The sequence below is a fragment of the Thamnophis elegans genome, chromosome 1, assembly GCF_009769535.1.
Source record: "Thamnophis elegans isolate rThaEle1 chromosome 1, rThaEle1.pri, whole genome shotgun sequence".
In the NCBI taxonomy this organism is placed as follows: domain Eukaryota; kingdom Metazoa; phylum Chordata; class Lepidosauria; order Squamata; family Colubridae; genus Thamnophis; species Thamnophis elegans.
The window spans coordinates 167,911,780-167,932,083 of NC_045541.1; the positions used below are offsets into that span (position 1 = coordinate 167,911,780).

A 20,304-nucleotide genomic window follows, 5' to 3' on the forward strand; every position below is an offset into this window, starting at 1 on the left:
GAGACTGAATGAAAATTTATTTAGATATGAAAACTATATTAATGATTGTAAAAAATTACTATCTGAATATTTTGTTTTGAATATGAATAAGGGTACATCTATGGAATTTGTATGGGATGCAAGCAAAGCGTATATGAGAGGAGTTTTGATGAATATAAATAAAATACATAGAAATAAGCAAGGGTTAAAACGAACAGAACTGGAAGAGGAAATTAAGAGAAAAGAGCTGGAGTTAACAAGGAAACCAGACGATACAAAGGTTAAGGAAGCTATTAACATATTAAAATCTCAATTTGACATGTTGATCTCTGACCAGGTAGCTACTAATTTATTATATGCAAAACACAATACTTTTTGTAATGCAAACAAACCTGGCAGATGGTTAGCTTATCAGATTAGGAAAAAAAGGAAAACTCGAAATATATCTAAACTGATTTACAGAGGGAAGGAGGTGTTTCAACAGGAAGAGATTCAAAAGGCTTTCTGGGAATTTTTTACAGAACTGTATAAAGGGGATAAAATTAATGGTTTAGACATAGACAAATATTTAGACAAGGAGAAAATACCTTCAGTTAGAGAAGAACACAGGCAAAAATTGAATCAACCAATAACCTCGGGGGAAATCCTGCAGGTAATTAAGCAATTAAAGCCAGGGAAAGCACCAGGTACAGATGGCTTGACAGCGGTTTACTATAAAAACTTACAGTTAGAAATGGTAGAACCTCTTAGAGAATTATTTAATATGATTCAAACGGAAGGTAAAGTCCCTCCATCTTGGAAGACAGCGTTTATATCTTTGATACCCAAAGAAGATCAAGATACTACTCAACCCAAAAATTATAGACCCATTTCATTGCTGAATGTAGATTATAAAATTTTTACTAAAATATTAGCAAATAGGTTAATGTTGGTCATTCAACAATTGATACATACGGACCAAACAGGTTTTATACAAGGGAGACAGATGAAAAGTAATGTCAGATTAATTATTAATGCATTAGAATATTTGGGAAAGAACAACCAGATCCCTGCTGCGTTTATATTTTTGGATGCTGAGAAGGCCTTTGATCGAGTTAACTGGCAATTTCTGCTGAAGATATTGCAAAAAATGCAGATAGGAGATAATTTTTTACAGTCAATTAAAGCAATATACCAACAGCAAACAGCACAAATCATAGTCAATGGAAGTTTAACAGACTCTTTTCAAATTGGAAAAGGTACAAGACAGGGTTGTCCTTTGTCCCCATTATTGTTTATTATAACTTTGGAAGTATTGTTGAATAAAATACGGGGCTTGGATGGTTTAAAAGGGATCAAGATTAGGCAGCAAGAATATAGAGTCCGCGCTTTTGCGGATGATTTGGTCATAATATTGGAACAACCGCAGGAATCCAGTATGGTTTTAATGAATACGATTAATCAATATGGTCAAGTGTCTGGCTTTAAAATAAACTTAGGAAAAACCAAAATATTAGCTATAAATATGAATATTAAACAAAAGGAAGAATTAGGAGTGATGCTAGGATGTGAGGTAGTTTAAAAAGTCAAATATCTTGGAGTTAACATTTTAACTTCAAATGGGAAATTATATAAGCATAATTATGAACCACTTTGGCATAGCATACAGACAGAGATGAAAAAATGGGAGAAATTGCACTTATCTTTGCTGGGCAGGATAGCGGCAGTGAAAATGAACATTTTACCAAAATTTTTATTTCTTTTCCAAATGTTACCTATACTTAAAAAAGATGCGAACCTTTTAGAATGGCAGAAGGGTATCAACAAATTTGTGTGGGCAGGAAAGAAGCCGAGGGTAAAGATGAAAATAATGCAAGATGTACGTGAGAGAGGAGGATTGAAACTACCTAATTTAAAACTATATTATGATGCAGTGGCATTATCTGTAATTAGTGATTGGATTCATTTAACCAATGATAGAATATTGAACATTGAGGGACACGATCTGGTATTTGGTTGGCATGCTTATCTGTTATTCAACAAAAAATTGGATAAGAACTTTAAAAGTCATATTTTAAGAAATGCTTTATTGCGGGTTTGGAAGAAATACCAATATAAATTAAATGACAAGATACCCATGTGGGCAATTCCTAGACATGCAATTGAAAATATGAATACAGCACAAAAACAGGACAGATTTACTTACAGACAGCTTCTTACCTCGGAAAGGGGGGTATTACAATTAAAATCTTTAGAGGTATTAAAAGAGGAGAAGGTAGTTCAAACATGGTTCCAGTATGGGCAATTACAGGCTAGGTGGAAAATAGATCAAAAAATTGGCTTTATTCAAGTTGAGGATAATCTGTTTAAACAAATAAGAGATCAAAGCTTAATGCATATAAAGAGGATATATAATGTACTAATACAGATGGATTCGGAAACAGAATTAGTTAAAGATTGTATGATAAAATGGGCTCAAAATATTGAGGAACCAATAATGTTGGATACATGGGAAAGAATTTGGGTAAGAAATGTGAAATTTACACAAGCTCAAAATCTGAGAGAAAATTTTTACAAGATGTTCTATAGATGGCATTTAGATCCTAAAAAGTTGGCTTCTATGTATCCGAATGTACAGCCTAAATGTTGGAGGTGTGGTTCTCTCGATGCTACATATTATCATATATGGTGGACCTGCCAAAAGGTTAAGGCATTTTGGATAAAAATATGGTGGGTCATGCAAAATGTTTTTAAAAGAAGGATAAAGTTTATTCCTCAGTTATTTTTACTAGGTATATGTACTGATTTTACAGTGGTAGAGACCAATTTGATTCTGCACCTGATAACTGCAGCAAGACTGTTGGTGGCGCAATATTGGAAGAAGGAAGACTTGCCTACAATCCAAGAATGGACATTGAAAGTAACAAACTTAGCTGAAATGGCTAAAATATCGGCATATCTCAAAGATCATTCAAATGAGAGATATAAACGAGACTGGAAAAAATGGATTGACTATATACAAAATAAATACGGGACTAAGAAATTCCAGTTAGCCTATGCTTAAGGTCAGAAATGATTTAAACTGTTAAAAGTTAGTTCAGTAAGAAGAAGCTAAGTTCAATCTAGAATGTCATTAATTTCTTTATTTCTTTTTTCTCAATAGATTTTAGACTGTGTTAGTTAAAAATCCATACCGTGTACGGGTTCTGGGAAGTCGGGGGGGGAAGGAGGAGGGGGGATGGGGGGGGTGGAGGGAGGGAGGGGTACACACAACAAAAAAATTTGTACTTCAATGTCTTAATGATTGACAAATGATGACATATTTGTGTTTTTTTTTCTAAAGAAAAATAAAAAAGTTCTCTTAAAAAAAAAAAAAAAAGAAGAAGACAGTCTAAGGTTAAAGTTTTGGGGGTTAAGGAAGAAACCACAGTATCAGGTCATGCATTCCACTACCTTACTTCTCTTACCAAGAAGTAGGCTACGTTCTACTTTGTCAAATGCCTTACTGAAGTCTAAGTAAATTATGTATACAGTATTTCCCCAATCCACTATTGTATTCTTTGTCAAAGAATACAATCGTTCTATTTTTGGCATGATCTGTTTTTGACAAACCCAAGTTAGCTTCTATTCAAATCTTTGCATGTTTCTTGATGTTCACACTATTGCTTGATTGTCTTTTCCAGGATTTGCCCAGTATTGAACTTTAACTTCAATCCCCAGAATTGTCACGCTGGCTTCAACTCTGGGAGTTGAAGTCCACACATCTTAAAGTTGCCAAGTCTGAGTTACATGGATTTAAAACACACCAACTAAACATCCAGTAGCACCAGCCAATTGCAAATCAGTGGTGAAGAATGATGGGAAACGTAGTTGAACAATATCAGGAGAGCTGTGGGCTCCCTGAGTTAAGTGTACTAAAGTTAAGTTGAGGAAGAGAGGCAGGAAACAGAACTATGGGGAATGAAAATAACACAAAATACTAGTGATGTGTGACAGTTGAGAATACCCTGAATATACAGGGTTTAAATTTCCATTCAAATCAACCTTCCTTGGAGTAAAAAATGGGATGGGGGTTGTGAGTGAGGAGCATATGCAGATAAATAGACAAACTTCAACTTATGCATCATATTAATGGTTTTGTTCATTTGTTTTGATTAAATCACAAAACTCAGTGGATAGAGTCGGACAAAATATTAAAAGAACATTAAACTATCACACTAGGCTGACGGTGTTAATATAAAATATATTTACACTTTGGCAGAGGTTGAGGACTAGGAACCTGGGTGAGGAAGCTAAGATTTGATTTAGATGGAAGAAAACGGATACTCTGCAGCTGGCGTGAGTTCCAGGCATAAAAATAAAGGATAAGAACTTTGCCTAACACTAGATTTACCTTTGAGATTTCCACTGCGTGAATATTTACAGATGTTTTTACTTAAGCCTATTCTGATGTTTTTGCTCAAAATACCAATTACCAATAATTTGAAGAAGCAACGTCTCTTTCCTTTCCATGAGCACTAATTAGAATGGTTGTGACAAACACATATTTTCTTCCTTTTATTCATTTTTCTGATAAAAGCTCTTCGATCCTAAGGAGCGGTGGTTTTGAAGTGCACTTGGGCTGACAGAGATTTTGCATAGGAGTGAAAGAGATAATGTGTTTACTGAAAACACTGACTCACAAATGCGTCAACCTTATGTACAAAAAAGCTTCACGGTTTGTGCACATCCCGCCTGTGTGATTATGCAACAGTTCAGAGTCCATCAATTTTTTTTTTAAAAAAATTGAATTATATGGAACCATGGTTCTGAAACTGAACTTAAAACTCAGAAATTAAAGAGAATTACCATATTTTTTGGACTATAAGAAGCACCTTCCCCCCACCCCCTCTAAAAGTGGGTGAAAATTTAGGTGCGTCTCATAGACTGTATGCGGGAGCTTTTGGCCTCCTGAACCCTTTGTGTGTTGTGTTTTTGCCCTCCCTGGTCCCCAGAAGCACGGCGCATTTTCACCAAAATCGGGCCCGTTTTTGGGCTCTCAAGCCCTCCGTGCATCGTGTTTTCGCCCTCACAGGCCCCCAGAAGCACTCATAAAAACATGCTGGTTGACAGGCGTCTGAATTTTGATGACATGACCGTGGAGATGCTGCCAAGGTCCTAAGGGTGAGGACCGCCATAAGACACTTTATTCAGTGCCACTACAACTTCAACTAACTAAATGAATGGTTATAGCAATAGCACTTAGACTTCTATACCGCTTCGAAGAGTTTTTACAGCTCTCTCTAAGCAGTTTACAGAGTCAGCCTATTGCCCCCAACAATCTGGGTCCTCATTTTACCCACCTCGGAAGGATGGAAGGCTGAGTCAACCTTGAGCCTGGTGAGATTTGATCTGCCAAATTGCAGTCAGCTGGCAGTCAGCAGAAATAACCTGCAATACTGTACTCTAACCACTGCGCCACCACAGCTCTTGTAAGTCAAGGACTATCTATATTAACTGGCTGATCACTGCAAACACAAAAATCAAAAATTGCTGGTCCTGGATAACTTCCAACTGTTTTCCCATCTCCTCCACCATTTCTTCCCATCACTGTTTCCTGCAAATAAAATGACAAAGCAAACTTCAAAACAGAAGGAATTTAAAAACTGTCCCAAGCTGTATTTGAGAGGGAGGGAGTTCCTTGTAAGGGTTTGGGGTTTGTTTGTTTTTTGCTTTAAAAGTTCAGAGAGGCAGGGAAGTACATCACGAGGCAAAACAAAGAATAAAAGAAGTCCTCCATTTACAAAGCATACAAAACTCTAGAATTACAATCTGTACAAACTCTGATCCCGTTACAATATTTATAAAACCATCGCTTATCCGTGAATATCTTTAACGTCTTCGCTGTCTCCATTTTCTGAGAAAACACAGAATTATTGGGCACAAAGAAAGCCACAGCTCATCCGTGAGGGATTAAAAAAATTGCAAAAAAATTTGCAACTCCTTTGTAGGAGGCAGACACACACACACGCACGCACACACACACACACACTCTTGCACCGAGGGATCTGTGGAGTCTGGAATCCCAGGAAATTTTTTAAAAAGGACTGTTTTCACATCCTTGTATCACCACATCCTTTTCAAAGGAATGGTCTCTGAAAAATGTAGAGCTAGAAGTTTAAAAGCAGACATATCAGAAGAACCAAATCTTCCTGAAATGGAAGGATTTTAGACTGGATTATTTCAGACAACAGGCAGAAGTAGAGAAGGATGGAATAGGTTTGACCTCAGTTTTCCAATACGTTAGTTTCTAGATAAGAGGGAGTTTGGCGGCAGGAGCATGTGGAAAAATAAGGAAGAATGTTATAGTAAAAATGTTTTCCCTAACCCTCTCCCACAATTCTCTGCACGAAGCAAATTCACGCACCAAGAAAAGCTCTTTGCTTTCCTACAATTGTCTAATTTTCTGCAACTCGAACAATGCTAAAAAAAATGCTTCATTTTTAATGTAGCATTTTAACCCTTCCTGAATGCTGAGCTAAAATCTCAATAATATTAAAAAGCTAATAAAGAGAAGAAACGATGGTGCAATTTAGGGATATCAATGCAACTTTGGCACTGGCCAAATTCCTTTTGCTACCAGAAGTGCCAATCAATTCAAACTCTTCCAGCGCCTTCCATTGATTTCTCTTGGTGCTTCGGCCCAGGAAAGTCTTCTCCTCCAAGGGGTGGATAAAATCACCCGCAACTCTTTCTGTCATATCTTATGTTGGGGATTTTGATCACCTCCAGGACATTTTTTTTTAATGGAGCTTCTGGAGTAAGCTGCAAAACTCCTCGGAAATCCCATCTGGTTAAGACAAAGAGTCCTGGCGTCCATCATGAGTAGCTGAGGGGCATTCTTCTCCAAAGACCACCGCAAAGGCAATTCTTGATCCATCGCTGCTCCCATTGCTTCACAGCCGTGGTCTTATTGGGCGAACGGAGCATTGTAACGCAGCCGCACCTAAACAGGGGGACAATATGGCACCCAGCTGAGAAACTTCGCCAAAAGGTATGGAGCAAAAATGTTTTCATTTTTTTTTTTTTGACAAGATTTCCCGTATAATCTTTGGATCATCTCTCTGACTCAGCCCAATTTACCTCACAGGTTTGTGTTTGTGGGGAAAATGGGAGGAGGAAGGAGTATTAGGTCATGTGACCCAGTGGTGGGATTCAAAACTTTTTACTACGGGTTCTGTGGGCGTGGCTTGGTGGGCGTGGCAGGGGAAGGTTACTGCAAAATCCCCATTCCCTCCCGATCAGCTGGGACTCGGGAGGCAGACAATAGATGGGGGCGGGGCCAGTCAGAGGTGGTATTTACCGGTTCTCTGAACTACTCAAAATTTCCACTACCGGTTCTCCAGAACTGGTCAGAACCTGCTGAATACCACCTCTGATGTGACCATTCCCGTGAGCACGTAATCAAAATTCAGGCGCTTGATGACTGGCATGTATTTATAATGGCTGCATTGTCTCGGGGTCATGCGATCATCATTTCTAACCTTCCCAGCTGGCTTTTGACAAGCAAATTTAATGGCGAAAGCCAGGTTAATAACCCTGGCAAAAAGGTCATAAAATGGAGCACAACCCATTTGCTTGCTTAGCAATGGAAATTTTGGTCTCCACTTGGTCATAGAGTGAGGACTACCTGTACCTTATGCCAGGTTTACATACATCCAGTGGTGCGATTTAGCCGGTTCGCACCGGTTGAACTGAACTGGTTGTCAAATTATCCCCCGTTTTACCCGTTTCTCCATTGCAGCACAGGGCCCAGGATGCACTTTGATAGCGGGAGGGGGTGTGTAATTTAACAGCCGGTTCACCCAGGATCAGATTGGTTGTCGCAGGAGGACCATCCCGCATGTGCGATGGAACTGGAGGATGGGAATGGGCCACGCCTCCCACGACAGCCAACCTGACCCCGAATCAATTGTTAAATTATCTGAATCCCACTCCTGAATATATCCTCCACAACTTATAAAGAGAGGAGCCATCATTAGGCCTTTTGTTTTAACGCTCTGCATGACTGTAGAAACCTTTTTTTGCCCTTTACAAACTTTGACCAGCAGCTCCAATTTCTCTTTGCTGTAAGGCAGGGAGAATCAGAACCATAGTTAAGTTGCATTCAAAGATGTATCGCTTAACCCTATAAACAAGAATCTAGTCACTACATTGGCACTAGATAAGAATCAATGGAATTCAAGAGGGCTTGGACTTAGATCATTTGTGGGAACATAAGGATTCTAGGAACGTGGTGGCTCAGTGGCTAAGACGCTGAGCTTGTCAATCAGAAAGTTCGCAGTTCACAGTCAGCAGTTCGGCAGTTCGAATCCCTAGCACCGCATAATGGAGTGAGCTCCCGTTACTTGTCCCAGCTTCTGCCAACCTAGCAGTTCAAAAGCATGTAAAAATGCAAGTAGAAAAATAGGAACCACATTTGGTGGGAAGGTAACAGGGTTCTGTGCGGCTTTGGCATTTAGTCATGCCAGCCACATGACCACGGAGACGTCTTCGAACAGCGCTGGCTCTTCGGCTTTGAAATGGAGATGAGCACTGCTCTCATTTCATTTCATTTATTGAATTTCTAGGCCGCCCAATACTCCAGGCGGCTTACAGAAATGAAAAATATTAAAAATATCTCTAGACTCGGGAACGACTAGCACATATGTACGAGGGGAATCTTTTACCTTTACCTTTAAGGGTTGAAGGTTGATAACAAACTCCACACACTCACCACACACCCTCAGCTCTGCCTATTCTTCTCCTACTTCTGCTTATCTTTAGTCAGTTTGGGATTAGGTTCAAAATTTAAGATTAATCTTTTGGGGGAGTGAACCCTTCCTTCCGTCTTCCTGGGATGCTAACCTCGTACAGGACTTGCATTCTTCAGTAGGATAAGCTCCAAGATGGAGTCGCCGCAGGTGGTCAATCTTTGGGTACCCAGTAGTCCTGGGAATAAATACAACACTTGTTAGATAGCACAGTGCCAAATGCCACGGGGAGAAACAATCCTTCAGGGTGATAACACAACAATGCCATCAAGAGAGGAAGAGACCGATTTCCCTGCTCCTATTATTCCACATAGGATAGGAGGGGACAATAGTTTTTTAAAAAAATGAATACAGCTGGGTTCATGAAGATTACTATATCCAATTTTGGTGCCTTTAAAAAAAAAATACCGTAATTTTGGAGTATAAGAGGCACCTTTCCCCTCCTAAAAGAGCATGGAAATGTTGGTGGTCTACACAGAATACAGCCATTTTTATATACCCCCACCCCCGCATCCCATTTTATATATCCCTGCTCCCGCATTCCATTTTTGCAAAAACTGATCATTTTCCACAAAAACAAAGGCATTTTTGCCTTCCCCCAGCCCCCAGGAGCACTCTGCAGGCTTCAACAGGGCTGAGGGAAATGACCCTGTTTTTGCAAAAAACGGCCCGTTTTCCACCCGTTTTTCACAAAAATGGGGGCATTTGTGTCTTCCCCCAGCCCTGCTGAAGCCTGCAGAGTGCTCCTGGGGGCTGAGGAGGACAAAAACTTTTTTTCCTTACTTACCTCTTCAAAATCTTGCTGCATCTTATACACCGGTGTGTCTTATAGTCCAAAAAATATGGTAATCAAGATACAGCACTGCTCTAAAATCAGTGATTTGCTGCCACTTGGGAGCTGCAAAATGGAGCTGAGGCTCATGTGAACTGTGGAAGGATTACAATCAAGGCTAATTTGGCCCAAATCACCAAGTCAAGGAACTTGTATTTCAGGATCTCTTTCCCTTCTGCTTGTTTTTAACTGGATCTATTAAAACAGGGGTTTTCCAACTTGACCGCTTTAAGACATGTGGACTTCAACTCCCAGAATTCGCCAACCAGCCATGCTGACTGAGGAATTCTGGGAGTTGAAGTCCACATGTCTTAAAGAGGTCAAGTTGGAAAAACACTGTATTATTAAAGTCCATGGAGATTCTCGTCATCCGGGTCATGGTTGTCCCAAAGATGCTTTTTTCAAGAGGCAACTAGACGTTCTGTTTTTTCTTTGAAGACATTTCACTTCTCATCCAAGAAGCTCCTTCAGCTGGAAGGTGGAGAATGGAAGGATTAATACTCCTCACAGGTAGCTGGTAAAAAAAAAAAAAATTGGAAATGACCAGCTGTCCGCACCATTCCCCACCATTCAGTCAGAGCTGAAGAAGCTTCTTGGATGAGAAGCGAAACGTCTTCAAAAAAAAACCAGACTGTCCCGTTGCCAGGACTGGGATTCTACCGGTTCAGGTGAACCGGTAGCTCCAACGATCAGCTGCCCCCATCTCCCGCTAGTCTGTCCTATATTTCTTTTGTTTGAGGCTGATAAGACTGTGATTGTTAAAAATCTATACCGTGTACGGGCTCTGGGAAGTCGGGGGGGAGGGAGGTGGGGTGTTTGGGGGGAGGGTAGGGGAGAGGGGGACATATACTATATGTTAGATTTCAACGTAATGCGATTTCACATGTATACTGTCTCTCTTTAATTTCTCCGTAAAAATAGGACAAGCTGAATACATTGACATATAGTAGAAATACACCAAGGGGAGGAGGAGTGGGATAGAAGGAAGAGGGGTAGAGAGGGCGGGAGAGAGGATGGGAGGGAGGGTGAGAAGGAAGGGAGGGAGTGGACTGGGAGAGAGGAGTGGTAGAGGGGGAGGGGAAGTAGGGTAGAGGGGAATGATGGAGGGAAGATAGTAAGTTGGAGGGGGGCGGAAGAAAGAGGTGTATGGAGAGCGGAAGAGGTATATTGGGTTTCTATTTGAGTTTGAGTTTGAGTTTTATTTTATTTATATTTCTGGGGGTATTGTTGACAAGAGGAACTGCTGTGATTATTGTTTAATGTTGTATGGCCCCGGTTATGCACAGTATACATGTGACTGTATGAAAATGGAAAATGGAAAATAAAACATTTTAACATCAAGACGCAGCAGAACGGATTGCTACGCCTCCATTCTTTCATTCACTGGGGCTGCAGTAGAACGTGTGTTTTGGAGCTGTTTTCAAAACTAAATGCACACGTGCATGCGAAGCGCATGCTCGGCGAACCGGTTGTTACACCCGTTGAATCCCACCACTGCCAGTTGCCTCTTGAAAAAGCACCTTTGGGACTGTATTAAAGCAAGCTAATCTTTCAGCGAGTACCGTGAAGGCCTTAAGCAAGAGTAAAACGCATAAAGGACCATCCGCCCAGCATGCCAAGGAGCTTCCCTGTCGTGTCAAGAGAAAAACCAGGTTGCCCTCCATGCACCTGGTAAACGCATCGCACGGAACTGAAGCCGGGTGTCCAACGATCCCGGGAGTCTTTCCAAACTGCAGCCGGACCGGCTGCTTGTTCTGCAGCTTGCTGATGATGGCATCGTTCACCGGAAGCCAATCCATGTTTGGGATGAGGAGCTGGCTGGGTAGGAGACAGCATTCATCGATCAAGGTATCGTCCGGCTCGCTGGGGTGTCCTTCGTCACGACCTGCCCAAGGGAAAAGGCTTTGGGTCAGTGTTTTTCATCCTTGCCCGCTTTAAGAGGTGTGGATCTCAACTCCCAGAATTGATGTGTATTGGATCATAAACATCTGTTTTCACCTGGGAAGCATTTCTAGATAAATGATGAAGGGGATTCCTTTTTAAAAAAAAAAATTGGGTAGACAGGTAGCAAAAACATGCATTATTATTATTTCCATTGTGTCAACTTCTATATCACCTGGCTTTCTATCAGCTGCCATAGTAACAGGGAGGGAGGGGGGTTCGGTATTTGGGAGGGGAATCGTGCCGCAGGAGATATCTCGGGACGAGAAGGGAATTTTGTTCTCACCATCTTCTGTGCATGCTGAATGATCCTGTTTTAAGTCTGGTCAAGGTCAACCATCTCTGCATGCCAGATGGATGAAGCCACCTGAAGATGCACCCCACATGACACCCTTGGGGGCTGGAGATTGGACATTCGCCTTGGGGTTGTTGGAGGGAGGGATTTGGGTAAACCTTTGATATGTACAATTTTGCGCCTTTAGTTTCAGATCTTGCTTTACTTTCAATGCTTTCACTTCAGATTCAATAAAAGTACCTTTTATCTAAAACTATGCAGTTGGGGGTTAGGGTTTCTTGAATTTTGAAGGAGGCGCACTTGACACATTATTTTATGGGAATGTTTCTTTTTTTTTGAAAAAAAATCCATTTCAAAGAAAAGAAATTTCTTATTTTTTTTCTCAAGTCTGAGCCAGAAAGTTTTGTGTCCGAAAGTCACAAAAGGTGTCAAAACAGGACACTGCAACTGTCATAAATGTGGGACTTAGATTTAGAATAACTTTATTGTCACTTTGCCAATAGAGTGAGTCGGTTGCCAAGTGTCCAAATTTTGTTCACATGACCATGGGGGATGCTGAAACAGTCATAAAGGTGAAAAACAATTATGTGTCACTTTTTTCAGTGTCGTCGTAACTTCAAACACTAAATGAACTGTTGTAAGTCGAGGACTACCTGTATCTCACCTCCTTCTTTATCGTCTCAAAATGAAAAAGAAGGGTCCATGGGCTTGTCTCACAAACCAATACTGAAACAACGTAGATCAAAACTCAAGCCTGGAAATGTTTATGTTGAGCTCAAAATGCTCAAATGGTTTCTGAGCTTTGAATGAGTCACACCTGGCTCATGTTCTGCACACCATTTCTTTGTGCTCCAATCCTTCAAGCCAGCCTAGAACACAGTTCTATGCTGCATAAAACTGTGAGAGGGATCTTGGAGACAACCATTGTAATATGAGCCAGCAGTGTGCAGCAGCTGCCAAAAAAGCCAACATAGTTCTAGGCTGCATCAACAGAGGGACAGAATCAAGATCACATAAGTGTTAATATCACTTTATAATGCCTTAGTAAGGCCACACTTGGAATACTGAATTCAGTTTTGGTCACCATGATGTAGAAAAGATGTGGAGACTCTAGAAAGAGTGCAAAGAAGAGCAACAAAGATTATTAGGGGACTGGAGACTAAAACATATGAAGAACGGTTGCAGGAACTGGGTATGTCTAGTTTAATGAAAAGAAGGACTAGGGGAAAAACGATAACAGTGATCCAATATCTCAGGGGCTGCCACAAAGAAGAGGGAGTCAAACTATTCTCCAAGGCACCTGAGGGTAGAACAAGAAGCAATGGGTGGAAACTAATCAAGGAGAGAAGCAACTTAGAACTGAGGAGAAATTTCCTGACAGTTAGAACAATTAACCAGTGGAACAGCTTCCCTCCAGAAGTTGTGAATGCCCCAACACTGGAAGTCTTTAAGAAGATGTTGGATAGCCATTTGTCTGAAACGGTATAAGGTTTCCTGCCTAGGCAGGGGGTTGGATTAGAAGATCTCCAAGAAGATCTCCAATTATTCTATTCTATTCTATTCTATTCTATTCTACTCTATTCTATTCTATCCCTCTCCCTCGTTTGGCAGCACATCAGATTACTCACAGCACAGCCACAATTTGGTAAGAAGCCGGAAAAGGAGGGACATGCTGTCCTGGGTGTCAGACGTGGCTATATAAATGGGAAGACAGCTTGGCTTCAAGAGGCCCCAGATCCGGATCATGACCATCAGTTCGCGGAGCATCCCCAGGGAGGCTCCATCCCGGAGGAAACTGTGACCTGGCCGAACAGGTCCTGATGCGGGTCCAGAGCCCTAAAGGCAGAAAAAGAAACCTTGAAGGCAGTCCAAGGCTGAAAGGATGCACACAATTCTTCAATTAACATGATTGGTAGACTTATAATAGAAGAAAAGAAAGACTCAAATTTATTAGGAGCTTGAATTACCCGACATCAAATGTGACAGTGAACCTCCTGCACAATTTGCATTATGAGTTAATAGCAATAGCAATTGCACTTAGACTTATATACCGCTTTATAGTGCTTTACGGCCCTGTCTAAGAGGTTTACAGAGTCAGCCTAGTGCCCCCAACAATCTGGGTCCTTAGGAGGGAGGATGGAAGGCTGAGTCAACCTTGAGCCGCTCAGAATCGAACTGCCAAACTGCTGGCAGCCAGCAGTCAACAGAAGTAGCCTGTATTCTAACCACTGTGCCACCACAGCTCTTAAATGCCCTTGTTGTTGTTGTTAGTTGCGAAATCGTGTCCGACCCATCGTGACCCCATGGACAACGTGCCTCCAGGCCTTCCTGTTCTCTACCATCCTCTGGAGTACATTTAAGCTCACGCCGACTACTTTTGCCCGCAATCTTTCCCAGCATTAGGCTCTTCTCCACTGAGTCCTTCCTCATATTTAAATGTCCTTAAATATCCCTATCTGCCCATCCTTGGGAATTCTGCCTCTGCTTTGATTTCCAAAGCAAACCCATTGTTTCCAATGAGGTTACTCATGATCACCAAGGCAGGATTGGGAATAAAGGGTTGAGGCTAGCAAGCTGTCTGTCTTAACCAGCAATGGTTCTCTGGGACGCGCCCATCTGACTTCCCTTGGTTGAAGATACTAGGGTTCAATAGTTAGGAGTGCTTCAGTTTTAGAAATCTCGGCTAATGAAATAATGCAGTTTTAACTGGTTAATCTGCATATCTAGATTATCTAGACCCCAGCCAGTCAGGATTCAGGCCTGGATATGGGACAGAAACGGCATTGGTCGCGCTTTTGGATGATCTCTGGCGGGGCAGGATGGGGGTAGTGTATCCATCCTTGCTCTACTTGACCTCTTGGCAGCTTTCAATACCATCAACCATTTCTTCTAGAGCGGCTTTGGGGGATGGGAGTGGGAGGCCCTCTGCTAACCCAGTTCACTTCCTTCCTCTGTGGCCACTCTTAGTCAGGGTTGATAGGAGGGGAGAGATCCAGCCCTCGCCCACTGCTTTGCGGGGTTCTGCAGGGCTCGGTACTCTCTCCGCTCCTGTTCAACTGTTGGGTGAGATCATCCGTCACCATGGACTGAAGTATCATCAATATGCTGTTGATACTCAGCTGTACGACTCAGCTGAGTCTCAGGGGTGAGTTAAGGGGTGCAATGTCCTCCCTCTTGCAGTGCCTGGAGCCGGTTAGGAGTGGGATGGAGCCCATTAAATGGCTCGTGTGATGTGTTGTCACTGGGGTGGGGGTTATTATATTATTTCAAAAACTTATTATTTTCTTTTATTAGTTTTATTTTTATATATATGAGGTTTTTATGCTCTTGCAAGCTGCTTTGAATTGCCATGTGCAAACAGATGGCAATGTAGCAATAGCACTTAGACTTATATACCGCTTCATAGGCTGACTCTGTAAACCTCTTAGAGAGGGGCTGAGCATCCCTCTCTAAGCAGTTTACAGAGTCAGCTTCTTGCCCCCAACAATCTGGGTCCTCATTTTACCCACCTCGGAAGGATGGAAGTCTGAGTCAACCTTGAGCCTGGTGAGATTCGATCTGCCAAACTGCAGCTAGCAGTCAGCTGAAGTAGCCTGCAGTACTGCACTCTAACCACTGCGCCATCTTGGCTCTATTTCTATTTATTTAGAAAATATAAATTTTCTAAATAAATAAATAAGAAATAAAATATTCAACAGAAAGGGATGACACTTGCACCGGGTACACCACTTAAAGCTAGGAATCCTGGTTTAATTAGGAGGATAAACAAGCAAGAAAGGATATTTTTGTTTAACTCTGTGTAACAGCGGAATCCACACAAATCATTAAATACACTGCATAAACTAAGTCACTTTGATGTAATGATTACCGTATTTTCACCCATATAACCCGCGGGTTATATGCGGTTTTTACATGCACAGCGCCCCCCTGCGGGTTATATGCGTGGGCGGGGTATACGGAAGATATTTTACACGATCGGAGGCTTGCACAGGCTTGTTTCTCCGTTTCTTCCCCCACCCCGATCTCAGCTGTTTCCTTCTCCTCCGTTCCTTTCCTCTTCCCCAGCTTGCGCAGGCTTGTTTCTCCGTTTCTTCCCCCACCCCGATCTCAGCTGTTTCCTTCTCCTCCGTTCCTTTCCTCTTCCCCAGCTTGCGCAGGCTTGTTTCTCCGTTTCTTCCCCCACCCCGATCTCAGCTGTTTCCTTCTCCTCCGTTCCTTTCCTCTTCCCCAGCTTGCGCAGGCTTGTTTCTCCGTTTCTTCCCCCACCCCGATCTCAGCTGTTTCCTTCTCCTCCGTTCCTTTCCTCTTCCCCAGCTTGCGCAGGCTTGTTTCTCCGTTTCTTCCCCCCCCATCTCAGCTGTTTCCCTTCTCTCTTACTCGTCGCGGGTTATATGCGTGGGCGGGTTATATGCGTGGGCGGGGTATACGGAAGATATTTTACACGATCCGGAAAACCCGCGGGTTATATGCGTGGGCGGGTTATTTGCGTGGGCGGGTTATATGGGTGAAAATACGGTAAGCCATCAGTCCAGAGACTGGGAGACTGAGAATTCCACTCCTGTCTTAAGCATGAAGGCAGCTGAGTGACCTTCTCACCTTCTCTCAGCCCTAGGAAAGAGGCTCTGGCAAACTACTTCTGAAATCTTGTCAAGAAAACTGGGTTCCACCACAAAACCGCGGACGACAAAATTGCGCTCGACGAAAGCGCGTATGTGACGTCATCACAGCGCGACGAAAACATCGCGCTGTGAGCGGAAAATTTAAAATTAAAGCGAAAACCTTACCCTAACCCCCCCAAACCTAACCCTAAACCTAACCCTAAACCTAACCCTTAACCTAACCCTAAACCTAACCCTTAACCTAACGCTAAACCTAACCCTAATGCTTAACGTAACCCTAAACCTAACCCTAACCCTTAACCTAACCCTAACCCTAACCCTAACCCTTACCTTTATGTGAATCGGCTTGCTTTAATTTTATTTTAATTTTAATTTAATTTATTTTTAAATTTTTTTCGTCGCGCTGCTGATGACGTCAGGTACGCGCTTTTGTCGAGCGCGCTTTTGTCGTCCGCGGTTTTGACGGGTCACGGAAAACTGCACTCACCAGGAGTCAACACTGACTTGAAGGCAAAAAATAAACAATCAAAAACAACCTTCTTGTTAAACGCTGGCTTATAATTCTATCCCACGGTTTTTCAAACTTGGCAACTTTTAAGTATGTGGACTTCAACTCCCATGACTCAAGCTGGCTGCGGAATTCTAGGAAGTGACATCCACATATCTTAAAAGTTGTCAAGTTGGAAACACAGCAGTCTTGCCCATTTTGGTTCAATAAACCACGATAAGCCGTAGATAATGGGCTTCATATATGATGAAGCTCTTTGTTCCTGATTTCTTTCGGTGCAGGATAAAACGAAGAGGCACCATGTATTATTATACACCATTATTATGAAGTCAAAATTCCTGATTAAAAAATAATGTCTGATCAAAACTACAACTACAACCTTTATATTATATGTTGCAACTGAAAAGAGATGGGCCCCTGGGTTCTGACCTAGGCTTCCTCCAAAAACACGAGGCAGAGTCCTAGTCCTGACAAACCCCCTTTTATTAAATGAATGTGATTTCCTCTGATTCACATTCAGCAAGGCCTGGCAAACAGTCTTTCAAAGGAATATTTATGACTACAGACCTTATCTATCTTGGAAACTGTCATGTAACTATTTTCTAAATGAGGTGCTGTGCAAGGAAAGACTGGGCACAGAGTCTCTGAGATTCACGGACAGATCTTCACACTCCTGAAACAAATCTAATGACCGAACGGATTGTTTCCTGCAAAAGCCCACTCCCCTTTCGCTCCTCTTTTATGTCCTATGGGAAGGTCCAATCACCTTCCACCTGTGGCTTTATTCCCAAGCCTACCCTGATTTCTGAGTTGTTCTTTTCTTCTGGCAGCTCTGCGCATGCACACACTGGGAACAGGCTCCAGCTGTTCCTCTGCCTCACTGCTGTCTAGCTCCATAGGTACCTGATCACTGCCAGACAGCATCTCTGCCTCTGATGCAGAGCCCTCGTCCGAGCCTTCTGCAGCGTAAAGAATTGGCCCATGCTCCTCCCCAACCACCTCACTGTCCAACTCTGCTGCCAGTTCCACTGGACGCTGGCAGGCCACAGCACCCTGAGAAGTGGCACCACTGAGAAAAGGCATTCCTTTCTCTGTATGTAAAGGATAAGAGAAGGCCTCACTTTAAGCAAACAGTCAATATTAGAACTCGAATGATGAGTTTGACACAAAAGTTTACCCTCCATTAAGCAAAAAGCATCATAGGGCATCTGCTGCACAAGTGAGTCTTACCTGGTTGGGGAGACTGGCAAGCAAATAGAGCACAAAGTCCCCAACCCACTGGATCAGTTGTTGGAGAGATTGCAAGGTGGTCATCTCCAGCACAAATTCTTCTGTCTTCAAATTAATCATCACTTTGTCAATATCTGGAAGGATCAATGGGAGGAAATTTCAAGGGGAGAGATGAGAGATTAGGCATTAGGAAGAACTTCTCAACAGGAAGAACTGTCAATCAAGTGGATGAGGGCAGTGCATGGAATGATTTCTTCCCCTTTACTGGAGGTCCCCAAAGGTGCTTTTTCAGGAGGCAACTGGACTTTCTTGTTTTTTCTTTTGAAGATCTTTTGTTTCTCATCCAAGAAGCTTCTTCAGCTCTGGCAGGATAGTGGGGAATGGAAGAATTTATATTCCTTGCAGATAGATGGTAAAAAAAACCCTCCAAGGGCTTCAACGACCCTCTAAAAGGATGCAAATTATCAGGTGTGTGTATGTATATAATATATATGCATGCATGCATACATACATACATACATACATACATACATACATACTGCATTTGTGCTGATAAATAAATAAAGGGAGATTAGTATAGATCTATTTCAAGCTATTTAGCTCTCATCAACTAGCCATACCCTTACTGGGATTAGCTGATGTGAGCTAAATAGCTTGAAATAGATCTATACTAGTCTCTCTTTATTTATTTATTAGCACAAATGCAACACAAATTATGGTTTCCTGCCTGGAAGGCTCCTAGGGTGGAGTTGAAAGGCAAAAAGGGAAGCAGTATGCTCCCTCCCATATTTGGGCATACCAAATGCTTTGACATAATACATATTTATGTATGTATGTATGTATGTATGTATGTATGTACGTGTGTGTGTGTGTGTGTGTGCATGTGTGTGTAAAATACTGGGGATATTCCTAAAGCAGCAAATTTCATTATGAATGAACAATTTTCTAAACTGGAACCAATTCATTAGTCATTTGATTGTATATTTCTTTCTTTCTTTCTTTTTTTAGAATTTAATGCGTAAACAGTTTGCCATAATTTATTAGTTCCTTCAAAGTTAACTTAAATTGTAGCTTCCCTTTTCTCTGGGACAGATGTCTCCAAACATGGCAACTTTAAGACTGGTGGACTTCAACTCTCAGAATTGCTCAGCCAACATGGCTAGCAAAAGAATTCTGGGACTTGAAGTCCACAAATCTTAAAGCTGCCATGTTTGGAGCCCCCTGCCCTAGGATACAAAAGGCACAGAGATATTGATAAAAAAAGAGACTAAGAAGCAGTAACGAAAAACTTTGGGATTATTTGGTTCTCTGTGATACTGATATTACCAAAACCCAAGCAGGCAAGGCACATATTAACAAAGAAAAGAATACAGAATACCAGAAGGTCAGTTTTGCAAATCCAGCAACATCGACATTATCAGAGGAGAATGTCATAATTCCACTTTTAATTATGAAATTGTCTTTCAACCATGACTATAACATGGAGGGAGGGAGAGAAGGAGAAAAAAAATGTAAATAGCAATCTGGGGAACTTTAAGATATGTAGACTTCAACTACCAGAATTTAAACCAACTATGCTGGCTGGGGAATGCTAGAAGTCCACATATCTCAAAGTTGCCAAGTTTGGGAAACACTGGTCCATCTGATGGTAAAAAACAAACAAACAATAAGGTTGCTATGGCAATGCAATTGAAATTCTGCCCTTTTTGTGTGTGTAGATGCCCACAAAATGACAGACAAGATTTCAATCATGGAGCTTGGCCACAATTGGAATGTTTTGATTCTTCCACCCTACATGGACAATCTTGAAAATAGAAGAATTTTTAAAATGAGCTTTTCCTTCTTCTTCTAGCAGACCAAGAGAGGACCAACCCTTTGGAACATACCTATATCGGTGATTTTAGCACAGATCTCAGTGAGCCTGTCTCCAGGGGTCTTGTCGGGCGTGTTGAGGACGGGGGGCCGGAGCAGGGACTTCAGGGTGCAACTGATGGCGATCAGGAAAAGCTTAGCGTGGTAGTCGCACACGCGTGCCACCGTACTGGAGGAGAGCTTGCAAAGTGAGGCTTTCATGGCAATGATGCGTGTGGACAGAACCTGTCAAAGGAGGGACGTGATCAGCCCTGAGA

At 42.0% G+C, this 20,304-nt stretch overlaps 1 protein-coding gene across 1 annotated transcript in view; it reads right to left on the reverse strand.

Moving 5' to 3' along the window:
• Window positions 1-5,592: 5,592 nt before the first annotated feature.
• The window catches only part of MED16 (mediator complex subunit 16), a 33,617-nt gene continuing 18,905 nt past the window's right edge, over window positions 5,593-20,304 (reverse strand). The window contains exons 10-15 of the mRNA XM_032238866.1: window positions 20,062-20,272; window positions 18,176-18,309; window positions 13,447-13,654; window positions 11,251-11,467; window positions 8,845-8,928; window positions 5,593-6,943 (exon numbers count right to left, since the gene is read on the reverse strand). Coding sequence (XP_032094757.1) covers window positions 6,817-6,943; window positions 8,845-8,928; window positions 11,251-11,467; window positions 13,447-13,654; window positions 18,176-18,309; window positions 20,062-20,272 — 981 coding nt within the window. The 3' untranslated portion in view covers window positions 5,593-6,816. The remainder of the gene's footprint in view (window positions 6,944-8,844; window positions 8,929-11,250; window positions 11,468-13,446; window positions 13,655-18,175; window positions 18,310-20,061; window positions 20,273-20,304) is intronic.